General features: G+C 41.3%; 1 protein-coding gene across 1 annotated transcript; it reads left to right on the top strand.

Annotated features, from left to right (window-relative positions):
• Nucleotides 1-50: 50 nt before the first annotated feature.
• Nucleotides 51-25377, top strand: polr3b (polymerase (RNA) III (DNA directed) polypeptide B). The gene is made up of 28 exons (XM_079682372.1): nt 51-231; nt 521-553; nt 1101-1157; nt 1244-1308; nt 1421-1496; nt 3207-3307; nt 3588-3679; nt 3776-3893; nt 4076-4184; nt 5117-5239; nt 9194-9310; nt 9393-9527; nt 10644-10805; nt 11141-11341; nt 12298-12460; nt 13491-13644; nt 14621-14695; nt 14788-14886; nt 15001-15128; nt 18115-18324; nt 18492-18650; nt 19609-19726; nt 19859-20001; nt 22204-22307; nt 23430-23596; nt 24314-24427; nt 24547-24720; nt 25061-25377. Exons 1-28 carry the CDS (start codon nt 160-162, stop codon nt 25188-25190), a joined length of 3399 nt encoding a protein of 1132 aa, XP_079538498.1. The 5' UTR covers nt 51-159; the 3' UTR covers nt 25191-25377.
• The last annotated feature ends 73 nt before the right edge of the window (nt 25378-25450 follow it).

The raw sequence follows: 25450 nt of genomic DNA, 5'->3' as shown, positions 1-25450 counted from the left end.
CCGTACGAAAAGCAGAACACTTCTTTTGTTCCGTGTGTACGGACATTTTACACTGTAACACACGAGAAGGTTGCATGCTGGTGCGACTTCCGACACCGTATCAACAGTGACAGAATGAGCAGAGTTTTATTAGTTTACTGTTGAACAGTAGAAACAACCATGGAGGTGCTTGGGGGGGAGTTTGGTGACATGACTCCTCAGGAGCTGGCGGCTCCTGTCGACACCATAGAGGTGAGTTTAGAGGAAATAAATACTAAAGTTTCACACCACGAGTAGAGAGAGGCTAACATGGAGGCTAGCAGCACAGAGAAGCAAAACAAACAGCTCCTGGAGGCTTTATGGTCTGAACCTCGCACAATGTGTCACTTTGGTGTCACATTTATTAACATGTTGTCGTAGGTTACAATTTGGAGCCTTAAATTAAAGTTGCAAAATAAGAAAAGTTGAAGCAAATTGCTCTCATTACCTGTAAATAAGTGCAATTAAACCTGATATGTATTGAATTTCTTTCTTTTTTCAGGAAAAATGGAAACTGTTACCAGCCTTTCTAAAGGTAACAGCTCACACCTCCGAACTGCTGTGTTTCACAAATATTTACTTTTATTTCCTATAAATCCTCACATAATGAAATAAGCTTTTATATTGGGACCCCCCTCAACACACAAAAGCAATTTAACTGAACATGTAACGGTTAAATTGATTATGGATACAAATAATTAGAGAAACTCATTTTTTCATTGAATTAAATACTTGACAATTCAAGGAACCTAATAATGTTGATGCAAAAATGAACTAAACTGTGAAATTGCCATAAAATAACATTTGCAGTCTGCCTTACAACAACGTAATGAACACGGGACAATTACCACAAGTGCAAACGTTTCACACGCATGTGGGTCTGGATTTATGTTGATACTATTCAGCAATAGACCTCATTTCCATTTAAATGTTATTCTATTTTTTTTCCTTTAACTCTAACTTAATTTTGCTCCTATTTTTCTTTTGACTGACTTATCATTCTTATTGTTTCACCACTACAAACACGACAAAATGTATGCATTTCACTTTGCACTATGTCTGACCTGTAATCTGTTTCCCAGGTGAAAGGACTTGTGAAGCAGCACATCGACTCATTCAACTATTTCATCAATGTGGAGGTAAAACAAAACCCCAACATCAGTGTATGTCACAGCTCCGGTTTTATTTAAATATAAATTGTTTATATATATTTTTTGTTTTCCAGATAAAGAAAATTATGAAAGCAAACGAGAAGATCACAAGTGATGCTGATCCCATGTGGTACCTCAAGTGAGTCGTCTCTAAACCATCATTGTTTGACAGTAATCTAATAATGATACACACATGTGGTTTCTTTTAGACTAATTTATAAGTTAAATGTATTTGAATGTTTTACTTCCAGATACCTCAATATCTATGTTGGCATGCCTGATGTTGAAGAAAGCTTCAACGTTACCAGACCAGTATCTCCTCACGAGGTGAGCTTTGCTTTTTATTATTAAAGTAAATATCATAATTAATGGTTGACTATAACGTTTTTGCAGCTGTAGCTCAAAAGTTTTTTTATTAGAGACAATTTATCACTTGAAAGAAAATGTATCCTGAACTATTTAAATATCGAATCAAAAAGTGCCAAATATTTGTTAACTGCAGCTCAAATAATAACACAATTTATATAAAAAAAAAAGGTAATATATTGACATATATTTTGGTGTCCTACAACCATAGTCCTACAACCATACCCTAAAAAATGCTTGAGGGTGGGAATTTTATTTATTTATTTATTTCATTCAACATGTATTATTATTTACTGTGTGTATGTAAATGTGTTGGACAATTGCAGGACTAGCCCTCACTCCATATTTGTTTTTATTTCTGACTCAGATGATAAACCAGGGCTGTCATAAAAAGCACCCCCCTAAAAAAGGTGGTTCTCTTATTCCCACCCTCAAGCATTTTTTAGGGTATGGTTGTAGGACTAGTACCAATGAATGGAGCAAGTTTCATGAATGTGAGACTTTTATTTTTGTAAGATAGCAAGGGGTGCATAACGTGGCAAAAATATGCTGACAAAGACTATGTAACATTTGTAAACATATATTTTGTTTATTATATGACAAATATGCAAGACAATAAATGGCAAAGATATGTAGAAAATAAACGTATTTAAGATACGTTCATAACTAACGTAACGTGGGAGAAAATATATTTCTAGAAGATATGTAGAAAATAAACGTATTTGAGATACGTTGACAACAAACGTAACGTGTGAGAAAATACTTTTCTTGCTAAACGTAATTGAGAATGCAGTTTAGTTCTGTGGGAACGTCAAAGAAGTGACGAATGAATGAGAAATCCAGGATTCGACACCACTACCATCAAAATGTGGAGCGAAAAGTTTAACCACAAGAATCAAAACTATATGAGCTACCACTAAGTGACTCACAGTCTGTAAATTACCATTAAAAAAAAAATGTTTTTTTTACTAGGTTTATCTTCAAAATAATCACCAGGATAATGATTGACTGTATTGCCAGACCTAATGTCAATAATCTGCTTTGTAAACACGACACAAGGTGGCGCCATATCCATGTCATTCATGTCACTGAATGTACTACTTTGAATTTACCCTCTGTATGTGTTAAGTAAATAAAGTTGCCTTGAATGAAATTCACGCAACTCTTACTATTAGATACTGTGTTATTTAAGTCGCCATGGAGATTATTTGTTGACCCTGCTTTAAAGGATATTTTGCCTTTTACAAATGGTGCGCTTTAGCACTGCCTGAGTTTTGGTTGAAGTGCATCCAAATGCTGCTGCGTTTTTGCGTTTGGCTCATTTTCCATCCGAAAAACACGTTGTCTACCTGTCCTGTACCACTTGTTGTGACTATTCTCCCTCGCGTATTCCGTTAAGACCCCCCCCCCATCTCACTCCTCGTGCTGAAACCTACCAATCAGAGTAGGGGCGGGTCTTCACAGAATACGTTTGGGGAACAAAATCAAGCTTTTTAACAGGCGAGTGGATTTTGGCAGGCAACGATTGAACGATTAAAAGAACGGCTCTCACCAAGTACGACTCGGTTCCCCTCGTTCGTACCAAAGAGCAGTTCAAAAGAATCGGCTCGTTCGCGACCGACACATCACTAGTCGGAACATTTCCCTCTTCAATCCTGTTTGTTTCAACAGTGTCGCCTCAGAGACATGACCTACTCTGCGCCCATCACAGTGGACATCGAGTACACGCGTGGCAGTCAGAGGATCATCCGCAACGCACTGCCCATCGGAAGGTATCAAAGCTTCTCTTTTTGTTTCACACACAGTCACTTCCTGCCCCTGGTGGCTGAAGTTCTCACTTTGTGTTGTCAAAAACTCATTTTATCTGCCTGGAACTAACATTCCTTACATTCAATGCAGCTGTCCTTTAATTTATCTTATCTCACCTTAAGTTTAATTTCTTAGTTCAATCTTTCCCTAATGGCAACATAACAATAAACAGGCACATACAGTATAATTGAACCATCTATACAGTGGACTTATTATTACACTCTTGTAATTCACTATTCTCAGGATGCCGATCATGCTGCGAAGCTCAAACTGTGTTCTCACAGGAAAGACACCCTTGGAGGTTTCTAAACTCAATGAATGTCCTCTGGATCCAGGTACACAGAGAATGACACAGAATAAGAGCATTAACACAATTACGATTCATTTTCCTGATAGTGATTCCTGCAAAACCATCTCCTATTTCTTCACAGGAGGTTACTTCATAGTAAAGGGTCAAGAGAAAGTCATTCTGATCCAAGAGCAGCTGTCCAAGAATCGAATCATTGTGGAGCAGGACAGGAAGGGAGCAGTCGGAGCCTCAGTGACCAGGTACTGTGACAATATCTTCCCTTAGCCTTTACTTGGTGTAGGGACGGAGTTTTAAAACTGCATTTTTAAAATTCATACCAGCACAGGGTTTAAAATGAATAGGCTTGTTGTAGTTACTTTTGTTCCGATTAGTTTCCAATTCACAAACCTTCCGTTTCTTTATCTACGTGTCTCAATTCCAGCTCCACTCATGAGAAGAAAAGCAGAACTAATATGATTGTCAAGCAAGGCAGATTCTACCTGAAACACAACACGCTGTCAGAGGACGCCCCGATCGCCATCATATTCAAGGTGAAAAATAAATGATGAATATACATGATGGTTATAATGATGAAGCTGAGTGATGCAGAGCGTCCAGTAGGGGGTGCTACAACACAGCCAGATGTTTTTCTTTTTGTTTTCAAAGTAACTTTGTTCCCCTTCAGCCTCCTGAATTGTCTTTAATAGATGAGTTCACATGACTATGTTATGACATTTGTTTAGTGAGAGGTATGTCTGCAGGTTGGTGTTTAGTAATTATTCTACACACTTATCTTCATGTGTCACCATTTACTCTCAATGAAAATGTCAGTTCGCCAGCTGGCATCATTAACTTATTTTCCCTCTGAGGACAAGTCTCTCCAAACATGTCGGCTTGTGAGCGTCGAGGGTTTGGAGCTGAGGTCTTTATCTACAGGACACGGTTTGCATGTAGTTTGCTGTGCACTTGTATATCCTGGGTGACTTCTTCCCTCAACAACCTCAGATCTGGTTTGGGACGACAGACTGATCAGTTCCCACGGCTTCACATTTCCATAAGCAAATGTCAGACAACCTTAAGACTCCCACCTCACCCCTCCCTTCACCACACACACACACACACACACACACACACACACACACACACACACACACACACACACACACACACACACACACACACACACACACACACACACACACACACACACACACACACACACACACACACACACACACACACACACACACACACACACACACACACACACACACACACACACACACACACACACACACACACACACACACACACACACACACACACACACACACACACACACACACACACACACGTTTGAGTAACTAGTTGTGTGTGTACTTTACCTCCCCTTAGTGTCCTTTTAGTGGTTACATAAATGAAACATTTAAACTGTTTTTGTTATAATTATTCCCCTCACTCTCGCTGATGGTCCCTCACACAGGGCATGGGCGTGGAGAGTGACCAGGAAATCGTGCAGATGATCGGGACGGAGGAGCACGTCATGGCGAGCTTCGGCCCGAGCCTGGAGGAGTGTCAGAAGGCCCAGATCTTCACTCAGACGCAGGTGGGCCGTTAGATTCAAAGGTTTTATTTTCATATGCACATAAGCTACAGTGTAGAAATGGCAATGAAATTATTCTGACCTGAGCACCTCCAACAATGCAACATATATAGTAAAATACAAAATAAAAATAGTGAAGATTATTATTAATCTAGATTTATAAAGAGGACCTTATTAAGGTAATCAATCTAGCAAAAAAATATATATATTATATAAACGTCCTTTGTTAAAGGAAAAGGTTAACATTAGAAAACAGTCTTTTTTGTTTGTTGCTGAGAGCTAATTAAATAGATACCACTCATAACTTTACAGTAAATACAAACTTACAGTCAGCGGCTGCTTAGCTTAGCACAAGGACTGGAAATGGTGGAAAACCGTCAGCTGGGCCAACGGTGACAAAATCGCCTCTTAAGCGCACTAATTGCTGTCTCTAATGGTCGCCTGGCAACAACACAGGGATGACAAGACTCAGGAAGTCACATAACCCCCCTATAAAACAACAAAATGTGTTTTTATGCTTTTGTTTATTGTACAGATTTTAACTAGTGAGTTTTGGAGGTGCTGGTAGGCAGACTATTTCCCCCCATCTCTAGTCATTGTGCTAACCCAGGGGTGCCCACACTTTTTTTGGCTGGTGAGCTACTTTTGAAATGACCAGCTCACCGAGGTCTACCAACCACAAATAAAATCCCAAATTGCAAGGGTTGCTGAATAACACATTTTATTTATACATGGGATAACTACAATAGGGCTGCAACAAACAACTAGTTTGATAATCGATTCATCTATCGATTAATGAAACGATTAATCGACTATTCTGACTATTACTGTATGCCTTGCACAATTTCTCAAACGCTCTTATTTAGCCATCAACTTTTAGATTTAGCTTGAGGTTGTTTTAGGCATGTGGAAACTAACAATGAAGACAATAAAGATGAATACTTGATTCAAAAATACATATATTAAATTAACTTAACAAATTGTGAACAAAATTAACATTCCTTTTTATTTAAATAAAATAAATAATATTTCACATCAAAAGAAACAACCATGCTTTAACAAATCGTATTAAATAATCTGATGACAGAACTGTAAACAGAATAGATAAATAACAACATTTTATTCCAAATTAAATGACTCAGTTACCTCTAATCATTAACCCATGTTTGTATAATGTAGTTAACTCCGTGTGTTGCTGCTAGCATACATAACACCTGACGTGGAAACGTTACTCGTGGATGGGGCTACAGAGCTGCTAGAAGACAGTCGAACCCGGTGCATTCCTCCGTCTGGATGTGGTGCACTTTTGCTAAATGTTTAGACAAATTGCTCGTGTTACCGCCCTTACATGCTAAACACTCTTGGCAAGGAGCATTGTCCACCTCAAAGACGGGTAACATTTAACCAATCCTTGGAGCGCTTCTCTCCGCCATCTCCTCCGTGTGTTGCTGCATGTAGCAGTAAACTGCCCCGCCCCCCTCGCACACAGACGGGAGAGAGTCTGGATTGGAAAGGTCGAAAATACACCGACCATAGACGCATTTGTTTGTCTTTCTGCATGTTAGAAACGAGTTGGCGACACTAAGACTGCGAGATAATGTTTTTGTAGCAATAATACATGACCTTTCTCTTTCTCAACTCGCTACTAACTCGGAGGGAAGTCGCTGTCATATGCCTTGTGAACACTCCGATAATGCCTCTCCACGTTAACTTTCTTTGGCAGAGCGACGCTTGCTTTACAAATAAGGCAAATAACCTTTGAATGTGACATCACAAAAAAATATTCTTCCGCCCATTATGGGTGGAAGTGGTATGTATTTAGCTTTTTGCTCGGTCCCGCACTCATTTTGTTGTTTGTCTCTTTTTTGTCTCTTTAACTTAATTTGAGTTTTCCCAGCACTTGACTGATTTTGTATCGCTTTGCATTCTGGGTTAACAGACTGGAAAGCGATAGGTCGCTTTTTCTATCAATCAAGTAAACTCCTGGCAGGGAGGCCAAAGGAGGAGGGATCAAAACCTGTTTTGTCTATTTTAACGGAGCTGGATTTTTTTTTTTATGAATGACTCGCGATCTACCAGCATTGCCCCCGTACTGCCATCATGGTCGATGTACTGGGCACCTCTGTGCTAAGCTAACCGCTCTCATATCTTGTGTAGAAACATGACAGTGGTTATCTTATCATCTTATCATATTGAGAACATTTCCACCCAAAATAAATTATGATTCTGAAAATCAAACATGAAATCAATGACTGTTCCTTTGTAATTTGGACAACATCATTTGTAGAATGACAACATAATTACTGTATGATTGAGCTGGGAGTCAGTAAACAAGGATCTTGAATTATCAGCCAGACTAATTTGCCCATTACCTGCGTCTGAAGAGCAGGATGCTGTCGCTCAGACGCAGAAACAAGCGTCTGTTGACAGGAGGTATTTTCTTTGTCTCTCTGTGATCAGATGACGAAGGCTTTGTCTCACCAGCCAGTCAAGTAATGCTTTGGGTGTTTTATTCAGCAGGCCCACGTGTTTTCTTTGACATCTACAGATGAATACAATTGGCCAATTTGTTTTTCATAAAGATGATGTTGTTAGAGGAACCACTGATGCATTGATGAGGCCATATTTGCGTCCTAGCAACCGGTCTCTGCAGCTCTGATGTCCCTCTGTCTGCCGGCCTCCATGATGTCTTTTCATGGTATTCATTGGGTCATTGTATTGTGCACAATGAGGCCTAAATCTATATAATTAAAGGCCGATAAGGCTAAAGAAACATTGCTATCAGATTATAAGTAATCTGCCTAAACCAAATCTGACTGTCATTTTTTTTTTTCCAGTGATTTATACTTAAGATTCAGATTTTAAGATGATTTCATCAATTAAGAAATGTTGTTTTTGTATGATTTATACCATAACTTGTTTTTCTGTGGAGTTACCCTAAAGTTTAATATTGCCCCATATATTTTATTCATCGTCATGGGTAAAGTGGGTGGTCTTGCTAAAAAGTCTTCAGCCTCATTGACCTTTGACCTTTAGTGTGTGTGTGTGTGTGTGTGTGTGTGTGTGTGTGTGTGTGTGTGTGTGTGTGTGTGTGTGTGTGTGTGTGTGTGTGTGTGTGTGTGTGTGTGTGTGTGTGTGTGTGTGTGTGTGTGTGTGTGTGTGTGTGTGTGTGTGTGTGTGTGTGTGTGTGTGTGTGTGTGTGTGTGTGTGTGTGTGTGTGTGTGTCAACCTCCCACAAGCCTGAAACATGTGTCTTCTGTACTCTTTAAAATAAATAATACCATCATGTTAATACTTTTACAATAACATTAGCTTCACCTAGAGCAAATGCCTTTGAAATTTGAGTTTTAAATGAACATAATGCTAACAGAACTAATGACCGGAGCTGGATAATGAACCGCAACACTTTTCAAATTCAAAATCGAGTGTTGAAAACTGTCAACTATCAAAAGTTACATGACTGAGACTGTAATCAAGTAGTTGCAACGTCCCTGGTTTGAATCCAGTCTGGGGTCTTTGTAGCTTCTGTGTGCCCCTTTCGCTCTTCTACTTTTTCAAAGACATGTTCACGTATACTTTCTTTGATCAATCTCTTGAATTTAATCTAAATTGAGAATAACGCAACATTTGTCTATTCAACACCAATGCATAAAATAATGGTTAAAACTGTCTTGGCTATTTTAAGAGTATAGGAACAAATTAATTTTACAGTGACAAAAAATAGTTTTGGCCCTTTTTTTGTTGAGGTTTTTTCAAGGTCTTGTGCTTCAAGGTCATGTTTGATTGGATGGATTAGGTTTGGGTCTGGTTGATATCTAAACATATTATTGTTAATGGTATGCATTTAGAAAACCTGGTATCACACATTCACACTTCATTATGTCTAAAAAGGTGTAAACCCCCCTCTCTCGTTGCCTGCTCCCTGATCCCTGCTGTACCTGCTGCTCTGTGTTTCAGGCTCTGCGGTATCTGGGGAATAAAGTGCGGAGGCAGCGCATGTGGGGAGGACCGAAGAAGACCAAGATGGAGGAGGCCCGAGAGCTCCTGGCGTCTCTAATCCTCACACATGTGCCTGTATGTTTCCAGACAGAGAAGGTCCATTTACTACACTCAGTAAGTTTCACAAAGTATAATGACTTTGTATTTTTGTCCACAGGTCAAAGAGTTTAACTTCCGGGCTAAGTGTATCTACCTGGCTGTGATGGTGCGGAGGGTGATCCTGGCTCAAGGGGGCAACAAGGTGGACGACAGAGATTACTATGGCAACAAACGTCTCGAGTTGGCTGGACAGGTAAGCCTCTGTGTGCCACGTGGATTCATTCACTGCTTGATAATGCCCATCTTATTTTGTCTTAGAAAAACATGCAGGTCCATTAAGCTCATTTATTTGTACATTTGTGTACAGGTAAAGGAGCCGAGTTCAGTTCTGACATTAATAAGCCCCCTGTTGATCTGGGTGATTATAACTCAAAGGTGTTTTCTACCTTTTTCTTTATTCATACAGCCATTAGAAAAACAGGTCTGACAAAAACACGTGTCGAAAAGAACAAATAACTCTTGCGTGCTTTGGTGCGAGCGGATCACAGCGCTGCTCCCGCCCTGATCTCTCACCTGCATCTTTGTTCCTGCCTCCTTCTTTTAATAAGGCTCTCATTATTTTCCCTCAGCTTTGTTTTTCCATGTTTTGTTTTGGCCCCCCCTTCTCCTCCCCCTGTATTTCAGCCTGGCTTTGTCAGGAGAGAGATATGCGGTGGCACCAAAATCCAGAGGCTGTGGAAGCATGGGGATTTTTCAGCAGCGTGACAATAGAAATGCTGCCTTGACTGGAGCGATTGAGCTAATCCGCAGGCCCGGCTCTGATAATGTAATTACTGCTGTCTTAAGGCCTTTAATTTCCCCCCCAACCTGCTCTGTATAAGGAGCAGGAGATGGGAGGAGGGTGGGGGCACAGAGCCCTCTTTCAATAGGGGCTTACACACTAACAACGCCAGCAATCTCCTCACTCTCCAATTATGGTTAGCTGACATTCAACTAATTGGCCTGGCTGCGCAATAGAAGCTTAATTTCTTTATTAATTTTAAGCAGCGCTGCCTGTTTGTTTTGATGTATGCTAATGCATAGGGTTGGGGGGGGGGTGAGAGAGGTTGGCTCCTGTAGGCCTGGTGGTGGAGGACAGGGACCCTGGACTGAGGCCAGGTCAGGCTTATCAGCGAGTCGACACAGCTGGTTATTAAATCTGACTGTAAACGCACCTCAGCGCAGATTAGAGTCAGAACAGGTGTGCTGTGCCAGGAGATCTGAGAGTCAGACTGGAGAAACAACGACGACTCCTTGAAGTTATTGTTTTTACAACTTAATGACTTCCATTCAAAAACAACTACTGATGGTGTCTCTCCGTCCATTCTAGCTGCTGTCCCTGCTGTTTGAGGATCTGTTTAAGAAGTTCAACTCTGAACTGAAGAAAATCGCCGACCAGATCATCCCCAAGCAGAGAGCAGCTCAGTTCGACGTGGTGAAGCACATGCGGCAGGACCAGATCACAAACGGCATGGTCAATGCCATATCCACGGTGAGTGTGCTTGGTGAGAAACAGTCAAAGCTCAGACAAGTTTGAAAGTATTTGATTAAAAAATATATCAACATTTAAACCGGCATCATCTGCTATGAGACCTCACAAATATATTTTTCGGACTGCAAGATGGACCTTTGCAAGTTGATGTATAGCGCAGCATTTCTTAGTCACAACAACACTGTCCAATCTCAGCAGTATCATAGATGGAGGTTTTCAATCCCAGCAATTATTTGTTCCAAGTCAAATAAAAAATATATACTACATTCAAAAATGTTCATGAAAAAATACTTAAATAGGCAGGATGTAACGAAAAGTGACTGTTCTGTCCACAGGGCAACTGGTCTCTGAAGAGATTCAAGATGGACCGTCAGGGTGTCACCCAGGTCCTGTCCCGTCTCTCCTTTATTTCGGCTCTTGGCATGATGACCAGGATCTCCTCCCAGTTTGAGAAGACCAGGAAGGTCAGCGGGCCGCGCTCCCTGCAGCCGTCTCAGTGGGGCATGCTGTGTCCGTCTGACACTCCTGAGGGAGAGGTGAGCAAACGGCAGGCTCATCAACCTGCGAACAGCGGTACACAGATCTACGTGTGGAAAATCTGCTGAATATTGAAATCTTCTTAGTTACCTCTTAATTGTGTTCAGTTTGCTATGATGATACATGTTTGTGCCCTTGCATTCTGCCTCTATTGATTTCTACACAGAGCTGCTTTAATCCTAGGCCAGCCCAATTGTGATTCCAACACTATAATCGCAAAACAAATGGAAATCAGAAAACCAAAATCGTGTGTGCATTCATAGCCAGAGATCTGTTCATAGCAATTAGGCAGAAGCCAATGATGACATACATTAGTCTTGTGAAAACAGCACACTTGTGCATTTGCTAAATATGCCCATGTGCTGGCAAACCTCGGGTTACATGACACTTTGTCTTCTTCTTTTTCCCATCAACAGCACTTTCAAAGTTTGCAAGTTCCAATGAGAGTCATTACTGATATTAAATAAATAAATAAATATATATAAAAAAACTGCTTTAAAAGTACCCTGTTTCTAAACTACAGCCAGAAATAAAAGGGATGGAAGGAAAGACAAAAACATAGAGCATTACCCATGTGGAGTATAAGTAGCCATAAGACCGGGGAAAGTCAAGTCAAAGTCAACTTTATTGTCAATCTTTCAGTTTGTGTGTGAAGACAGAGAGATCAAAATACCGTTAGCCACAAAGGGGTAGGGATGCTATGACCTGTAGGCCCATAAAGAGTTGAACTGAGCTCTTTGTACCCATTATCAGATGTCCAATACATGCTGTGGATTGATTTGGTTTGGTATTTACAGACCTGTGGTGCAGGTCTTGTGTAGTTTTGTGTTATTAGAAACATTGTTTTCCTTGTTATACTATCTGTACATGCTTTATATATATATATATATATATATATATATATATATATATATATATATATATATATATATATATATATTGTTTTGCTGTGTAGGCCTGTGGTCTGGTGAAGAACTTGGCTCTGATGACCCACATCACCACGGACATGGAGGACGGTCCGATCATCAAACTGGCCTTCAATCTGGGCGTTGAAGACGTCAACCTGCTGTGTGGAGAGGAGCTCTCCTACCCCAGCGTCTTCCTGGTCTTCCTCAACGGTAAAACTCCTCGTTGCAGCCTAATAAATAAACCCAAAGAGAATTACCGGTCGCTGCTGTTGCTTTAGATCACTTGAAAAGGAACTTTAATCCTCCCTGTTTTGAATGCATTGCTTATGAACTTGAAGGGAAAATATTCTGTTTAGTTTACAGAAGACAATTTAGTGTTTTGCAGGGAGTCTGATAAGTCGTTCATTTCATGGCAGCAGTAAGTATTATTCTGGAGTCAGAGCTTGGCCCCTTAATTACTGTATATGTTTGTCTCGCCACTGATAACTGTCAAATTATATTAGCTGCCATACCATTTAATTAGTTGGTAGCAGCAGGTGTCAAAGCCCATCAGAGTGTGTTCACTGCGGATGTGCCCTCACACAGAGGCAGAGCACAGAGTCCCTCTGTTCTCCAGTCGTTTGTCTGTCAGCCTCGATATGAACAAACCCCTGCAGGCAGCCGGCTCTCACCAGCGGCGGAGGTTCAGGATACACAATGTATACGCAGGCTTTTTCTCCTTTCAATTTAAAGTCTGCAAATGTGAGTTTTGGATTTAAAATTCAACTCAAAAGTAGAATAAGCTACTTTAACTGTAGTCACTTTTTTGAGTAGTGGATTTGTCACATACCTGAGCTTAATACATTGAAATCAAATAGCTTTAACAACCAATTAGTATTTTACCAAAATATTCAGATACTCTTTGAATAGTCAGTTTAAACATTTGAGACTTTGAGAAAAAATACCAAGCACTTCCATGCTCCAATTTTTCATAATTGTCACAATTGGCTGCTTCACTCTGTCTGATATGATGGCAAACACAATATATTTTCACTTCACATTTGGCTCTGGGAAAACTAATAATATTTTAACATTCTCAGCTGTTTTGATAGACTAGATTATTAATCAACATATTAATTGAATATGTAATTGTTTGTTGTACCTTACTTGCAGGCTGAGTATGCATTAATGCTGATTGTGGGTAACAGCAAACAGTAGTTATGTAAATAAGCGTGTGCATTGGTCTGGTCTATGTCAACAGGTAACATTCTCGGAGTGATTCGGGATCATCAGAAGCTGGTCAGCACCTTCAGACTGATGCGCCGGGCGGGTTTCATCAACGAGTTTGTATCAATCTCCACCAACCTGACCGACCGCTGCGTCTACATCTCCTCTGACGGAGGACGTCTCTGCAGGTAGGGAAGTTCAAACCTGGACCGAAACACGCGTCATAAAAACATTTTTGCTCCTTCAGCATTAGTGAATTGAGGTAAACTAAACAAAGTAAACATGTTTTTCAGAGCGTCAGTGCAGCCATTACAGGAAGATCAAAAGCATCTAGGAGTAGTTTGTACACCATTTAATAGCTGAATGATACATACTCTCAAACGTATACTAATCCAAATTTGATTATTTGATATTCATAACAAATATATATCAACATATTGCTTCCTTGCATTTGAGAAGAACATTGGTGTAAACATCAAAGTTGTTTACTTATCTTGGTAAGAGTGCTTGACCGCTCGTAACATGAGCAAAAATTAGAAAACCTGGATGAACTCAAGAAAACATGTATTATTATAGAGGGAATTTAAAGGTGGGGTAGGTAAGTTTGAGAAACCGGCTCGAGATACACTTCTTGTTATATTCCATGGAATGCTCTTAACATCCCGATAGCAATGAATATCTTGAATGCTTTGACAATAAATACATAAAAAAATGTCATCTGTGACATTTAACATACATACATAACATACATACATACATACATAACATACATACATACATACATAACATACATGCGTAGTTGTGTAAAAAGCACGACCAATCATCTGAGCCGGCCCGGCTAAAGTAACTGGATGGCCTACCTGCCTGTCAGCCTTCCATCTGTGCACAAACTTATCTCGTGCCCTCATTGGTCATGTGCGCGTTTGTGTGTGTTGGAGGAGGGGCTCTGTAAGGAAGTGGCAGATTTTTTCCAGTTGTGTATTTTCAAATTCTAGCACACTCGAGCTGGTTTCTTCAAAATTACCTACCCCACCTTTAACATATTTGCAAAACATATTTGGTAGGATTTTAAACGGCAAAATGTAATAACTTTTCTTAATCTATTTCAGAAGGGAATATGTAGAAAACTTTCTGCTAATGTTCTGTTTTGTTTTTCTCTATCAGGCCTTACATCATAGTAAAGAGGGGTATGCCAATGGTGAAAAACAAACACATGGAAGATCTGTCACAGGGCTACAGGTGAGGCTGCCAGTTTTTAAAAGCATATTTGTTTGCAGATAATCATATATGTTAAAACATATCAAACTTAACTAACTTTTCTTGACCTCCAGAACCTTTGAAGACTTCCTGCACGAGGGCCTTGTGGAGTACCTGGATGTAAATGAGGAGAATGACTGTCAGATCGCCCTTTATGAACACATGATTAACAAGTGAGTGGCAAGTGATCACACAGGACAGACTTCAAATTCTGAAGAAGTTCTCCTGATTTGTCATCACGCTGGTCCCACTCCCACTTCCGTTTGTTTTTTTGTCATTTCCTGTAGAGACACAACACACTTGGAGATCGAGCCCTTCACGCTGCTCGGGGTGTGTGCTGGCCTCATTCCCTACCCCCACCACAACCAGTCTCCCAGGAACACATACCAGTGCGCTATGGGCAAGCAGGCTATGGGTAAGACTCAGCTGAGCAGGTAGCTTCAGTCTGCTGCAGGTCATTCAACTGTAGATCTCAAATCCTTTCCCAAACATCCTCCACACAGCTGCAGTGTTTACTTCTATGCATGCACAAACACAAATACAGACAGCAATTTAATCTTACATCAAGACTTTTCTTAAGTCTCCTAAATCCGGTGGTTTAGAGTTTAAAGTTGTATTTGCACGAGTTTAAATCATACAAAAGGACATTAAAATAACAAACAGTATAGATACAAGCAGCCTGCTGGGTCCTCTCCCCAAAAAACTCTGCTACTGCTCTACTTTTTGTCAGAAAACATTTGTATGTGTGATTGAGTGTTTTTCTTATGTGTGTGTGTCAGAGTGTATGCGCATGGACATCAAACATGGGGCGCTTGCGTAGGTTCTCCATTGTGCTGTGTGTGTGCGGAGGCCCTTTCCCTGCCAGTCACCCAGAGTGTCATTAGCAATTCATTGTGTCTGCTCTGGCTGTGCTCGGGGGGTCAGTGTGCTCAGCTGCGAAAGACCACAGAGTGCGCACCCGCAGCTCCTTGGTAACCAAAACTTCCCCAAACGGCCCTGCTAACATTCGTAAGAGTCGCGTACTACCCCCGCCCCACCGCTTTACCTCCGTCCCTTCCTCCCCTCCCCCCATTATTACAAAAACACAGACTGGAACTATATTTGGCCCAATATCCTCTGCCTTGTCTGTTTTGTGTGGACGGCCCTATACATGTGCAAATGTGGTTGTGTGGCCCGGGCCTATTATCACAGACTGTGTGTTGTAGCCTGATTGTGAAGTAATAGTATCTGACAAATGTCAAGGCTTCCAGGGAGGCCAGGCTTTATGCCATAACTCAGCTCGTTCCTCGGCTGCTCTGTAGACATTTACCAGGCCCGTCCCACCAAACAGGACCATTAAATACTTTTAATCCACTCATAGTTAAAGGTCACCTATTATGCAAAATCCACTTTTTCATGTGTTCTATACATCAACATGTGTCCCCTCAGTGTAAAGAGATTCTGAAAGTTTCAGGGAAAAAAATTTGCTCACTTTTTGTCCTGATCCGTTTATATAAAAACCTGTCTGAGAATGAGCCCATCAGATTTTGGCCACTTTGTGATGATATGTTTTTTTGGGTTGTGTAACCATTAGCCAATAGCCAACCAAGGTAACACCCCCCCACCTTATCACCTGAATATCCTCCTATAGCAGTGGTCACCAACCTTTTTAAGCCCAAGATCACCGACCTCGGTCTAGGTGAAAGGCGAGATCTACCTATTGCCGAATTTAGTGAAAAAGACGGCCCAGACAGTGCTTCCAATTTAAGGCCTTTTATATAGGCTAATTGCATCTGAATGACTGTTACAATGAAGGCTCCATGATTAGCTCACGGCATATAGGTAGGGGTAAAGTGTTATTTGTTTATGAGTGGGGCGCGGACCTCACCTCCTCTAGGGGGGTCCTCACCTCCTCTAGGTCCTCACCTCCTCTAGGGGGGTCTGGGGGGATGCTCCCCCGGGAAGATTTTTTTTAAATATTGAAGTTGAAAGCATCAATCTGGTGCACTTTGAGAGCAACATGAAGAGATCTATGGATACATCTCTCAGCACCCATATGAAACAGAACTGTAAACAGATTTTAGTTTTTCTTTATGGATATTTTACAAATCACTCCCCTTTTAAACTGTATTCTTGTTTTACTGCCATATAGTATTTCATACCTGTTTTTCATGTATTCTCTTATTGTTTGTATAACTATAATGATCGTATGAAGGTGTGCCGCGGAAGTAGTCTTTTAAATAATTTGTGACAAAACCGTTCTAAACACTCAAGAGTCCTTTAGCTCACCTGAGCCCCTCAGGGAGGACTTTCCTCCAGCTTGTTGTGGAAACAGCTCCTTATGTCCGTTAGTGCAGCTAGCTAACCAGATGCTAACATCACGGTCCCCGCTAGCACCGGTCCCTCTCTCTCGCTCTCTCCCTCTCGCCCTCTCTCTCTATCACACTAAATGCGCTATTGCCACACACACACAGAGCCGAGCTTGAATGACACACGCACACGTGTATTTCCATTCAACTCTCTGATTGGTCTGGTGACTTGCCTCTGTTGCATTCACTGAACACGGGAAATTGCAGTCCTGCCGTCCTCTCTTGTGTCATGATGAGGTTCACGTAAAGCACGGTTAATGTATTATATTATTGAGGTGTCTCAAATATACGTCAATCAAGTGGCACCTGCTAACGGGGTGGTGGATGATAGGTTTACATCTAAAAATGTATTTTTCAAATATTATTATTTTAATTTGATTTTTCTTTCTTTTGTTACTTTTTTTTTTAACGGTCCGCAATCTACCCGCACCACACTCGCGATCGACCGGTCGATCGCGAGTGTGGTGCGGGTAGATCGACTGGTTGGCGACCACTGTCCTAGAGCATCATTGTGTTCTTTTTAACCAAATTGCTCTCAGAGCGGCGTGGGGAGTGGCTCCTTATTTTCATCTAAAGTAACAGACAGAGAATCAGCACTTTTGAAACAGAGGGGTTTATGGGATGCTGCAATGATCTGTTTGGTATTTCAGCCAAACACTTCGGAGACATGTTTTGTATATATCTGCGACCTATAATATGTTGATGAAAAATAGTATAATAGGGGACCTTTTTAAAAGCTCTACACATTGTGTGCATTAACACTGAACATTTGAATGGGTTACCTTGGTTTGTTATTGGCTAATGGTTACACAAGCCAAAAAATCGTTATGACATCATAAAGTGGCCAAAATCTGATCGGCTCATTTTCACGCAGGTTTTTATAAAAATGGATCAGAACAAAAAGAGAGTGAATCTTTTTTCCTGAAACTTTCAGAATCTCTTTCCACAGAGGGGACACATGTTGATGTAGAAAATACATGAAAAAGTGGATTTTGCATAATAGGTGACCTTTAAGTTAATCCTCCATATGAATTCATGTTCTCCCCTTTTCAGGTACTATTGGCTACAACCAGAGGAACCGTATCGACACCCTGATGTACCTGCTGGCGTACCCTCAGAAGCCCATGGTCAAAACAAGAACCATCGAGCTGATTGACTTTGAGAAGCTGCCGGCCGGTCAGAACGCCACCATTGCTGTGATGAGCTACAGTGGCTACGACATTGAGGACGCTCTGATCCTCAACAAAGCCTCCCTTGATAGAGGTGAGAGCTGTTTGTCTGAAGATGACATAAAGCATGTTGTCAATTATTAGGCTTTTTGATATAAATAATTCATTGGAATTTACTTAATAGGGGCTTCTATTGCAACACATGCATATCAACAACCTGTTGAGGTAGCAGAACGTTCTGACCTCTCTGTTTCCCTCCAGGATTTGGCCGTTGCCTGGTCTATAAAAACGCCAAATGCACGCTGCGACGTTACACCAACCAGACCTTCGACAAGGTGATGGGGCCCATGCTGGATGCCGTCACACGAAAGCCCATCTGGAGGCACAACATCCTGGATGCTGACGGCATCTGCTCTCCTGGTGAGTACCGGCCGGACTGGAAGAGACCAGCATGCCTTGCAGCAGCTCATTACAAGACTGTCCTGCTCCAATAAATGTGACTGTCAATAATAAAACAGGATATATCTTGGGATGTTTCAATGTGCAGCCTGTTACAGGATGTCATTGGCTTGTTATGTTTCATTCAGTGAGTAGTGTAACACCAGCCCCATTATATAATTATGTTAATTCATGTGATGTAATTGATAAATCAGATTTTAGACTGTAACGGTTTGGGTTTCAAAAGTAACATTATTTTGCCTGTAATGAGGAGGATGTTTTTGGAAGGCAGGGATAGCAACGCTTCCAAGCATCGGTTGCCTGTTCGGCGTGCCACTGCAGGTGTCCGGATAGATGATTGAAAGTTACTATATTTTTCTGAAACAGCAATCCAATACCGAATTGAACGTTTACATGGCTTACTTTTGTTAGCTGTCACACCAGTCATCATTCTATATTTCATTACTACTGACCAACAGAGAAAACATACAAGCTACGTCATTCTGCCCCTCAACGTATTACTTTTGGAAAGTCAGCTCGTGGATTAAAACCCAACAATGTCAGCTCGTTTCTAAACGTATTTTTATTTTAGGAAAATGTTTCAACAAAAACGTGTTTCTGGAGACATTTAAAGAGAAATAAAGTCAGGCAATTTCTGAATCTGTTTTTATTTTTGCTGTCTTGCTGGATGCCTCTGTTTTTGCATAAAGTAAACCAAGACCACAGCTTGATCCAACAGTGAGGCGACTAACATGACCTATAGTCTCTTGAAAAGCAACGAGGTGCTACCAGAACGCATTGAACGTCTGCTTATATACACAATAAATAAGAGGTGTTTAAAAATCTCTGATCCTGTGCACACCTGAAGTCATATAAGAGCATGTAATAGCTTATTGTAACCCTGTGCTAAACTCTGTGATGTGTCTTGTGTTTGGCACAGGTGAGAAAGTGGAGAACAAGCAGGTGTTGGTGAACAAGTCCATGCCAACCGTCACCCAGGCGCCACTGGAGGGCAGTACCCAGCCAGGCCAGCCGCAGTACAGAGACGTGCCGGTCAGGTGAGAGAACTCCAGCTCACAACACCACACCCACCGGCTCAGCTTCTGCATTTAAAACAACACATCTCAACATTTAGATTTCTTTCGAATCCTGTGAAAAAAATAAAACTTTCTTTAATTGTCTTTCTGCAGCTATAAGGGCTCAACAGACTCGTACGTCGAGAAGGTCATGATCTCATCCAACGCTGAAGATGCTTTCCTCATCAAGATCCTCCTCAGGCAGACCAGGAGGCCAGAGATAGGAGACAAATTCAGCAGTCGACATGGACAGAAAGGTGCCGGCTTTATCTCTGTCACACCGTGTTATCTGGTTAAAAAAATGGCATCATGTTGACCTCAGACCTGTATGTTTACTGCTTCAACAATCCCTACTTGGAGCCCCGAATTCGAACCTGTCATGGAAGATTGTAAATGACTTGGAAAAAAACTTTGGTCGTCTCTGTGCCGGAGCATTTGTTGAGTCAAGTCCCAGTAGCTGCTGCTCTGTCACTGCCCCCCTGTCCTCATCTTTCAAGAGCTCTTTTCAATTAATTGGCTCTTTGTCCTGTGCCAGACTATGCAAATGTATTACACCCCAGCAGTATTCTGCTGCTACTGGAGAAAAAGTGTTTACAACCTCCATTGTTTTGCAGCACCTCCCCTATAGAGGGCTGGTATGATGTTTTAATCAAAAAGCTAACTGGCGCCATGCATAATTTACTCTCCTCATTACTGCCGTGGCCACTGGGCGGTCAGCTCAGGATGGGACAATGTGTTCTGTCTCGGATAGTGACGAGAGAGAGGGGTCGCCGTAGGGTTAGCTGCAGATCAAGACGGAAGGTCCCAGATGTGCAACTGATCTGATGTACGGCTAGTTAATTAATCTGAGCCCTTTGAACTCACCGTGAGGTGTTTACAGATACTTTTAGTATTAAGAAACTCTTGTAAAACTGTTTTTTATTTAGCTTCAAAGTAGAACCTGAATAAGGTTTGATTGTTTTATTATCAGTGAATTTGACTGTGGCTATAGATCTCTCAGCTACTCATGACTAGTCTCATAAGTCCTGGTCAGCAGAGCAGAATAAGTTAATTATTTACACACACCAACACACACACACACACACACACACAGCTGTGGAGGTGGGGGAGGAGGTGCTGGGGTTGTCAGTAGTAGAGGCCCATTGTGCGAGCCGCCAGCGTGGGGCTGTGTGAGCTGTGATGGAGGGCTCTGGACCCTTGCTGTTGTCTTGCCTTTCTCTGCTGATTTCATGCCTCTTTTATCATTCACTTTCACACAAAACAAACAACACCGAGGATGTCTGCTATGGGAACAAGTGTCTCTCTCTCTGAATCTTTCTAATCACCTTCTCCTCCATTTTCCACTTCTTCCCCCGTCCTCTCTTTCTGCCTTTATTCTACTTTTAACCTGATATTCAACCTTTCCTTTTTACTGACTGTTTTTCTTTCTATTTGCCCCCTTTTAACTTTCCTTCTGGCTCTGCCATACTCGCCTTTTTCTCCTTTCTTCACACCTTCTTCCTGCTCTTGGATGACTTTCCAGCAAATCGCTTTACTTGTTCCTAGTCAACATCCTGTTACTACATCCTGTATGGCATCAACAGGCTGCTGTGTGGCTAGCTGGTCGGCTCATAGTGAATTTTTCCCACGTGCACGGATTCAATTTCTCCTCTCCAGTTGATCCCCTCCACTTCCTCCGAGTTAAACTGAAAGTCATGGATGTGTAATCCCAGTCTCCCTGTCAAGCTAAGCACCTTTCTCCACTTCCTGCTCTCCTTCTCTTCTCTTTCTCTTTTTTTCATTTGCAAATGGGACTACAATCTGTTTACCCTGGCCAGTGAAGAGTGCTTCGGCCCCTCAGCAAACATTTGCCCTCGCACTTAAACTCCTGGCTACCAGGGCGCTCGTCCCCCACATCATGTGAATCACAAGAGGACCCAGTCTGTCCACAGGAGTATGGAAATGTCAAGCTCTGCCAAAGGTCTACACCAAGCCCCCCCGCAGCATCTTTGCAGCATCTAGCACTTTTACTAGAAGTGTAATCATGTTTTAGTCACAACACTGTGGTCAGTTAGGTTGATGGGCAAAGTTGGTTTCAGTCCTAGGTTAAAATTGAGGAGCCAACTATTTTTTCCATAAATATAGATAATTTCTTTGTTGATTCGTGATAATCGTAAAAAGGAAAACACTATTAGATTACCAATAATGATAAATGGTGTATATCATGTAAACCTAATATGTAATAAGATGCAACTTTAACCAATTTAGTCATTTTTGCTTCATAAAACCAAACCAATCAATACATTTTTAGATTATTTTACCAATCAATTATTGCTTAGTGTACAAATTCTTACAGCGTTTCTTGAAGAAAAATATTTAAAAAGTGCTTCTTGTGCATCATCTGAAGGTGTCTGTAAAAGTACTGCTGTATAAAGATGTATCCATTGACTTCATTAGGATTTTTCCTGTGTGTGTATCAGGTGTTTGTGGCCTCATCGTCCCTCAGGAGGACATGCCGTTCTGTGACACGGGCATCTGTCCAGACGTCATCATGAACCCTCACGGATATCCCTCCAGAATGACGGTACGAACTGTGGGAGAAAATATTTTTGTAATGCTGAAAAACCCAATCATTTTCATCAGAGATTAGCGTTCCTATTTTTTCATTGAGTCCTTTCATTGTATTGTCCAGAAAAAGAGTGCAAAACGCCATTATACTTTCCCACAGATAAAGGTGACGTCTTTAAATGTGTTTCCCCCATAACCCAAATACATCTACTTCATTATGAATCATGCAAAGAAAATCAACAAATTATAAGATTTGAGCCGCTGAATTTAGGAAATATTTTACATAAAGGTTTAAAAGGAGACTTAAATGATAATAGACTATAAACATAGTCACAGATTCATTTTTTTTGCATTCTATAAACTGATTGAATAATCTTTTAAACTCTGATATTCTGTGTTTTATTTGTCAGATCAACTTTTATTTTCGAACATTTGATGATTCAACACCTAATCTGTTATTTGTGACTTCAGTCTGAATCACCTGTTGACCGTTGCTCTTCATAAGTTTGTGTCGGCTCTTCAGAGACAAAACCCTCGTTATCCCGCTCCTCTCCTCTCTGGGTTATCATTGGCCTCCAGGGCACACGTCCATTGACGCCGGTAAGCAGCAATCTAACTGTTCACAAACAGATATTTGTTGCCGCGGAGACGGCTGCCAACGAGCCGACGCCTGTAGCAGAGTGTGGAAGTTTTATCAAACATGCACAGCACATCTGAGGCGCTGGATGGGGCTGAATGAGAATGACTTGGCCCCGTTTCTGCCTGTTTTTGTCCCTTACACTGTAAAAACTTGAATGATCTTTACTGCTGAAGTTGTCAGTGCCAGTGTGTTTGCTCGCTGTGGTTGCCATGGAGAAGTCTCAGAAATGTTTGGCTCGGGAGGATGTTTCTGTGGCCTGAGAGTGAAATGAGAGTAGGTGCTTCCTTTTATGTGTCAGGGTCAGGGGTCCTCTGGGTGAGACCTCAGTGGAATTGTTGAAATCAGTCATGCTTAGACTGCCGGTCCCACCCCAAGGGGTACATGTGTAATCTAATCACACCCACAATATCAACACTCGCTGCCAGTGAAGAGTGTAAAGCACAGAAGATTGATGTTATTAATGAGCCTTCGTTACATGTGCACTTCTGATCCTGTCAGGTGGGGAAGTTGATCGAGCTGCTGGCCGGGAAGGCGGGGGTCCTGGACGGACGCTTCCACTACGGCACGGCGTTCGGAGGCAGCAAGGTGAAGGACGTGTGTGAGGATCTCGTCCGCCACGGGTACAACTACCAGGGCAAAGACTTTGTCACCTCAGGAATCACTGGGTAATGAAGAGCTCATGTTTCATCCTATTAAACACAACTCAAACACACGTCACATTACTTTTATTATTTGTTTATTTACACTGAGTTTGTGAAAACATAAAGCTAACTTGAGGCAGAAAATCATATCAGACATATTGGACTATTTCGGTAAATCTATCTTGTTGGTGTCGTCCAGCAAACTCGAATATCGGACTTGGAAAAAGTATTTGTTTCAAAGTTATATGAAACATTTCTGCATTAAAATATAAAACAAACGCTAGACCTATGATATATATTTGTTTTAATTGTGTACCAAGGTTCGAATACAAAAATCTGTTGCTTTAATAAAGCTAACGGTTAAATATATTTGGTACCCTTTAATGACAAGATATCTCCTTTGCCTTGTGTAAAGGTCGTCTGCCAGATAATGCCATTATTAGATTTTTTTTCCATACAGTTTTAACCACTTTTTTACAAACTAAGTTTAAGATCTTAGTCATTCCTATATATCAACACATTTCAGTTGAAGTTATTGGGCATCTGTATTTTAAATTTTTAGAAAAACAATCGGAGCAGCAATAGCGACAACTGAACAGCGCTGGAAAACACTGATTCTTTTTTTATTGAAGTGTCTATTTGTACTTGACAAGTGATTCATTTTGAACTGAATAATCTGTACTGGAGTGTTGACTAAATGTTTACAGATGCATTAGCTTGACATTTACCTCATTCCCTCAGGGAACCTCTGGAAGCGTACATCTACTTCGGACCGGTGTACTATCAGAAACTGAAGCACATGGTGCTCGACAAAATGCACGCCAGAGCCCGAGGCCCCAGAGCCGTCCTCACCAGGTACAATCAACCGTCCTATTGTCATTATACAGAAATAACAAAACAAAAACTGTGTTGCTCTCTTTTATCAATATCTCTACTACTCTAGTGATAATGTCATGCTTCTGTCCCGTCCTCAGGCAGCCCACAGAGGGTCGCTCCAGAGACGGAGGGCTGCGTCTGGGCGAGATGGAGCGTGACTGTCTGATCGGCTACGGAGCGAGCATGCTGCTGCTGGAGCGCCTCATGATCTCCAGTGACGCCTTCGAGGTGGACGTGTGCGGGCAGTGCGGCCTGCTGGGATACTCAGGGTGGTAAGTTGAACATTTCAGTCAACATCTCCAGATCTGTGAGTCAATTTGTACTGGAAACAAACATACAGGTTCATCTCTTCACTAAATGATTTCAGTTTCATCATACCATCATGTCCTTTAATCTGTTTCTTTAAAAAATGTAATATCATGCAAGATTTGAAGTTGCATTTAAGGAAACATCTAGGTCAAAGGACATCAACCTTTGCCTTTAGTTTACATGATCCAGTGTACAACAATCTCCACTGAAAGAATCAAAATCCCCACGCAGCTTTGTCTTTTTTTGAGCAAAGGTTTAACAGGATTTGTTTCTTGTTGTCTGATTCTCGGTTTTTATCTTCAGGTGTCACTACTGTAAGTCCTCCTGCCACGTCTCCTCTCTGCGGATCCCGTACGCCTGCAAGCTGCTGTTCCAGGAGCTGCAGTCCATGAACATCATCCCCCGACTCAAACTGGCACGCTACAACGAGTGACCCAGTGGAAGTGAGTGAAAGGTTGAGAGATAGTATTTACAAAGGAACAGAAGAAGAAAGCAGATTGACATTTTTTTTGTTGGTGACCACACACCCAAACAATGTGAAGGTTCTCATTTCTGTTGATACTTTCCAAACATTATGTTTTTGTATATGTTCATAATAAACACGAAAAAAAATTACACAATCCGCTGCTGTGTGTTTGTTGAAATTCAAAGTACAAAAACTTAAAACGATTGTTAAAATTGTTGCCAATTGAT

Source organism: Notothenia rossii, assembly GCF_949606895.1.
Source record: "Notothenia rossii genome assembly, chromosome: 5".
Lineage (NCBI taxonomy): Eukaryota > Metazoa > Chordata > Actinopteri > Perciformes > Nototheniidae > Notothenia > Notothenia rossii.
This window is presented reverse-complemented; position numbering and strand designations above follow the sequence as displayed.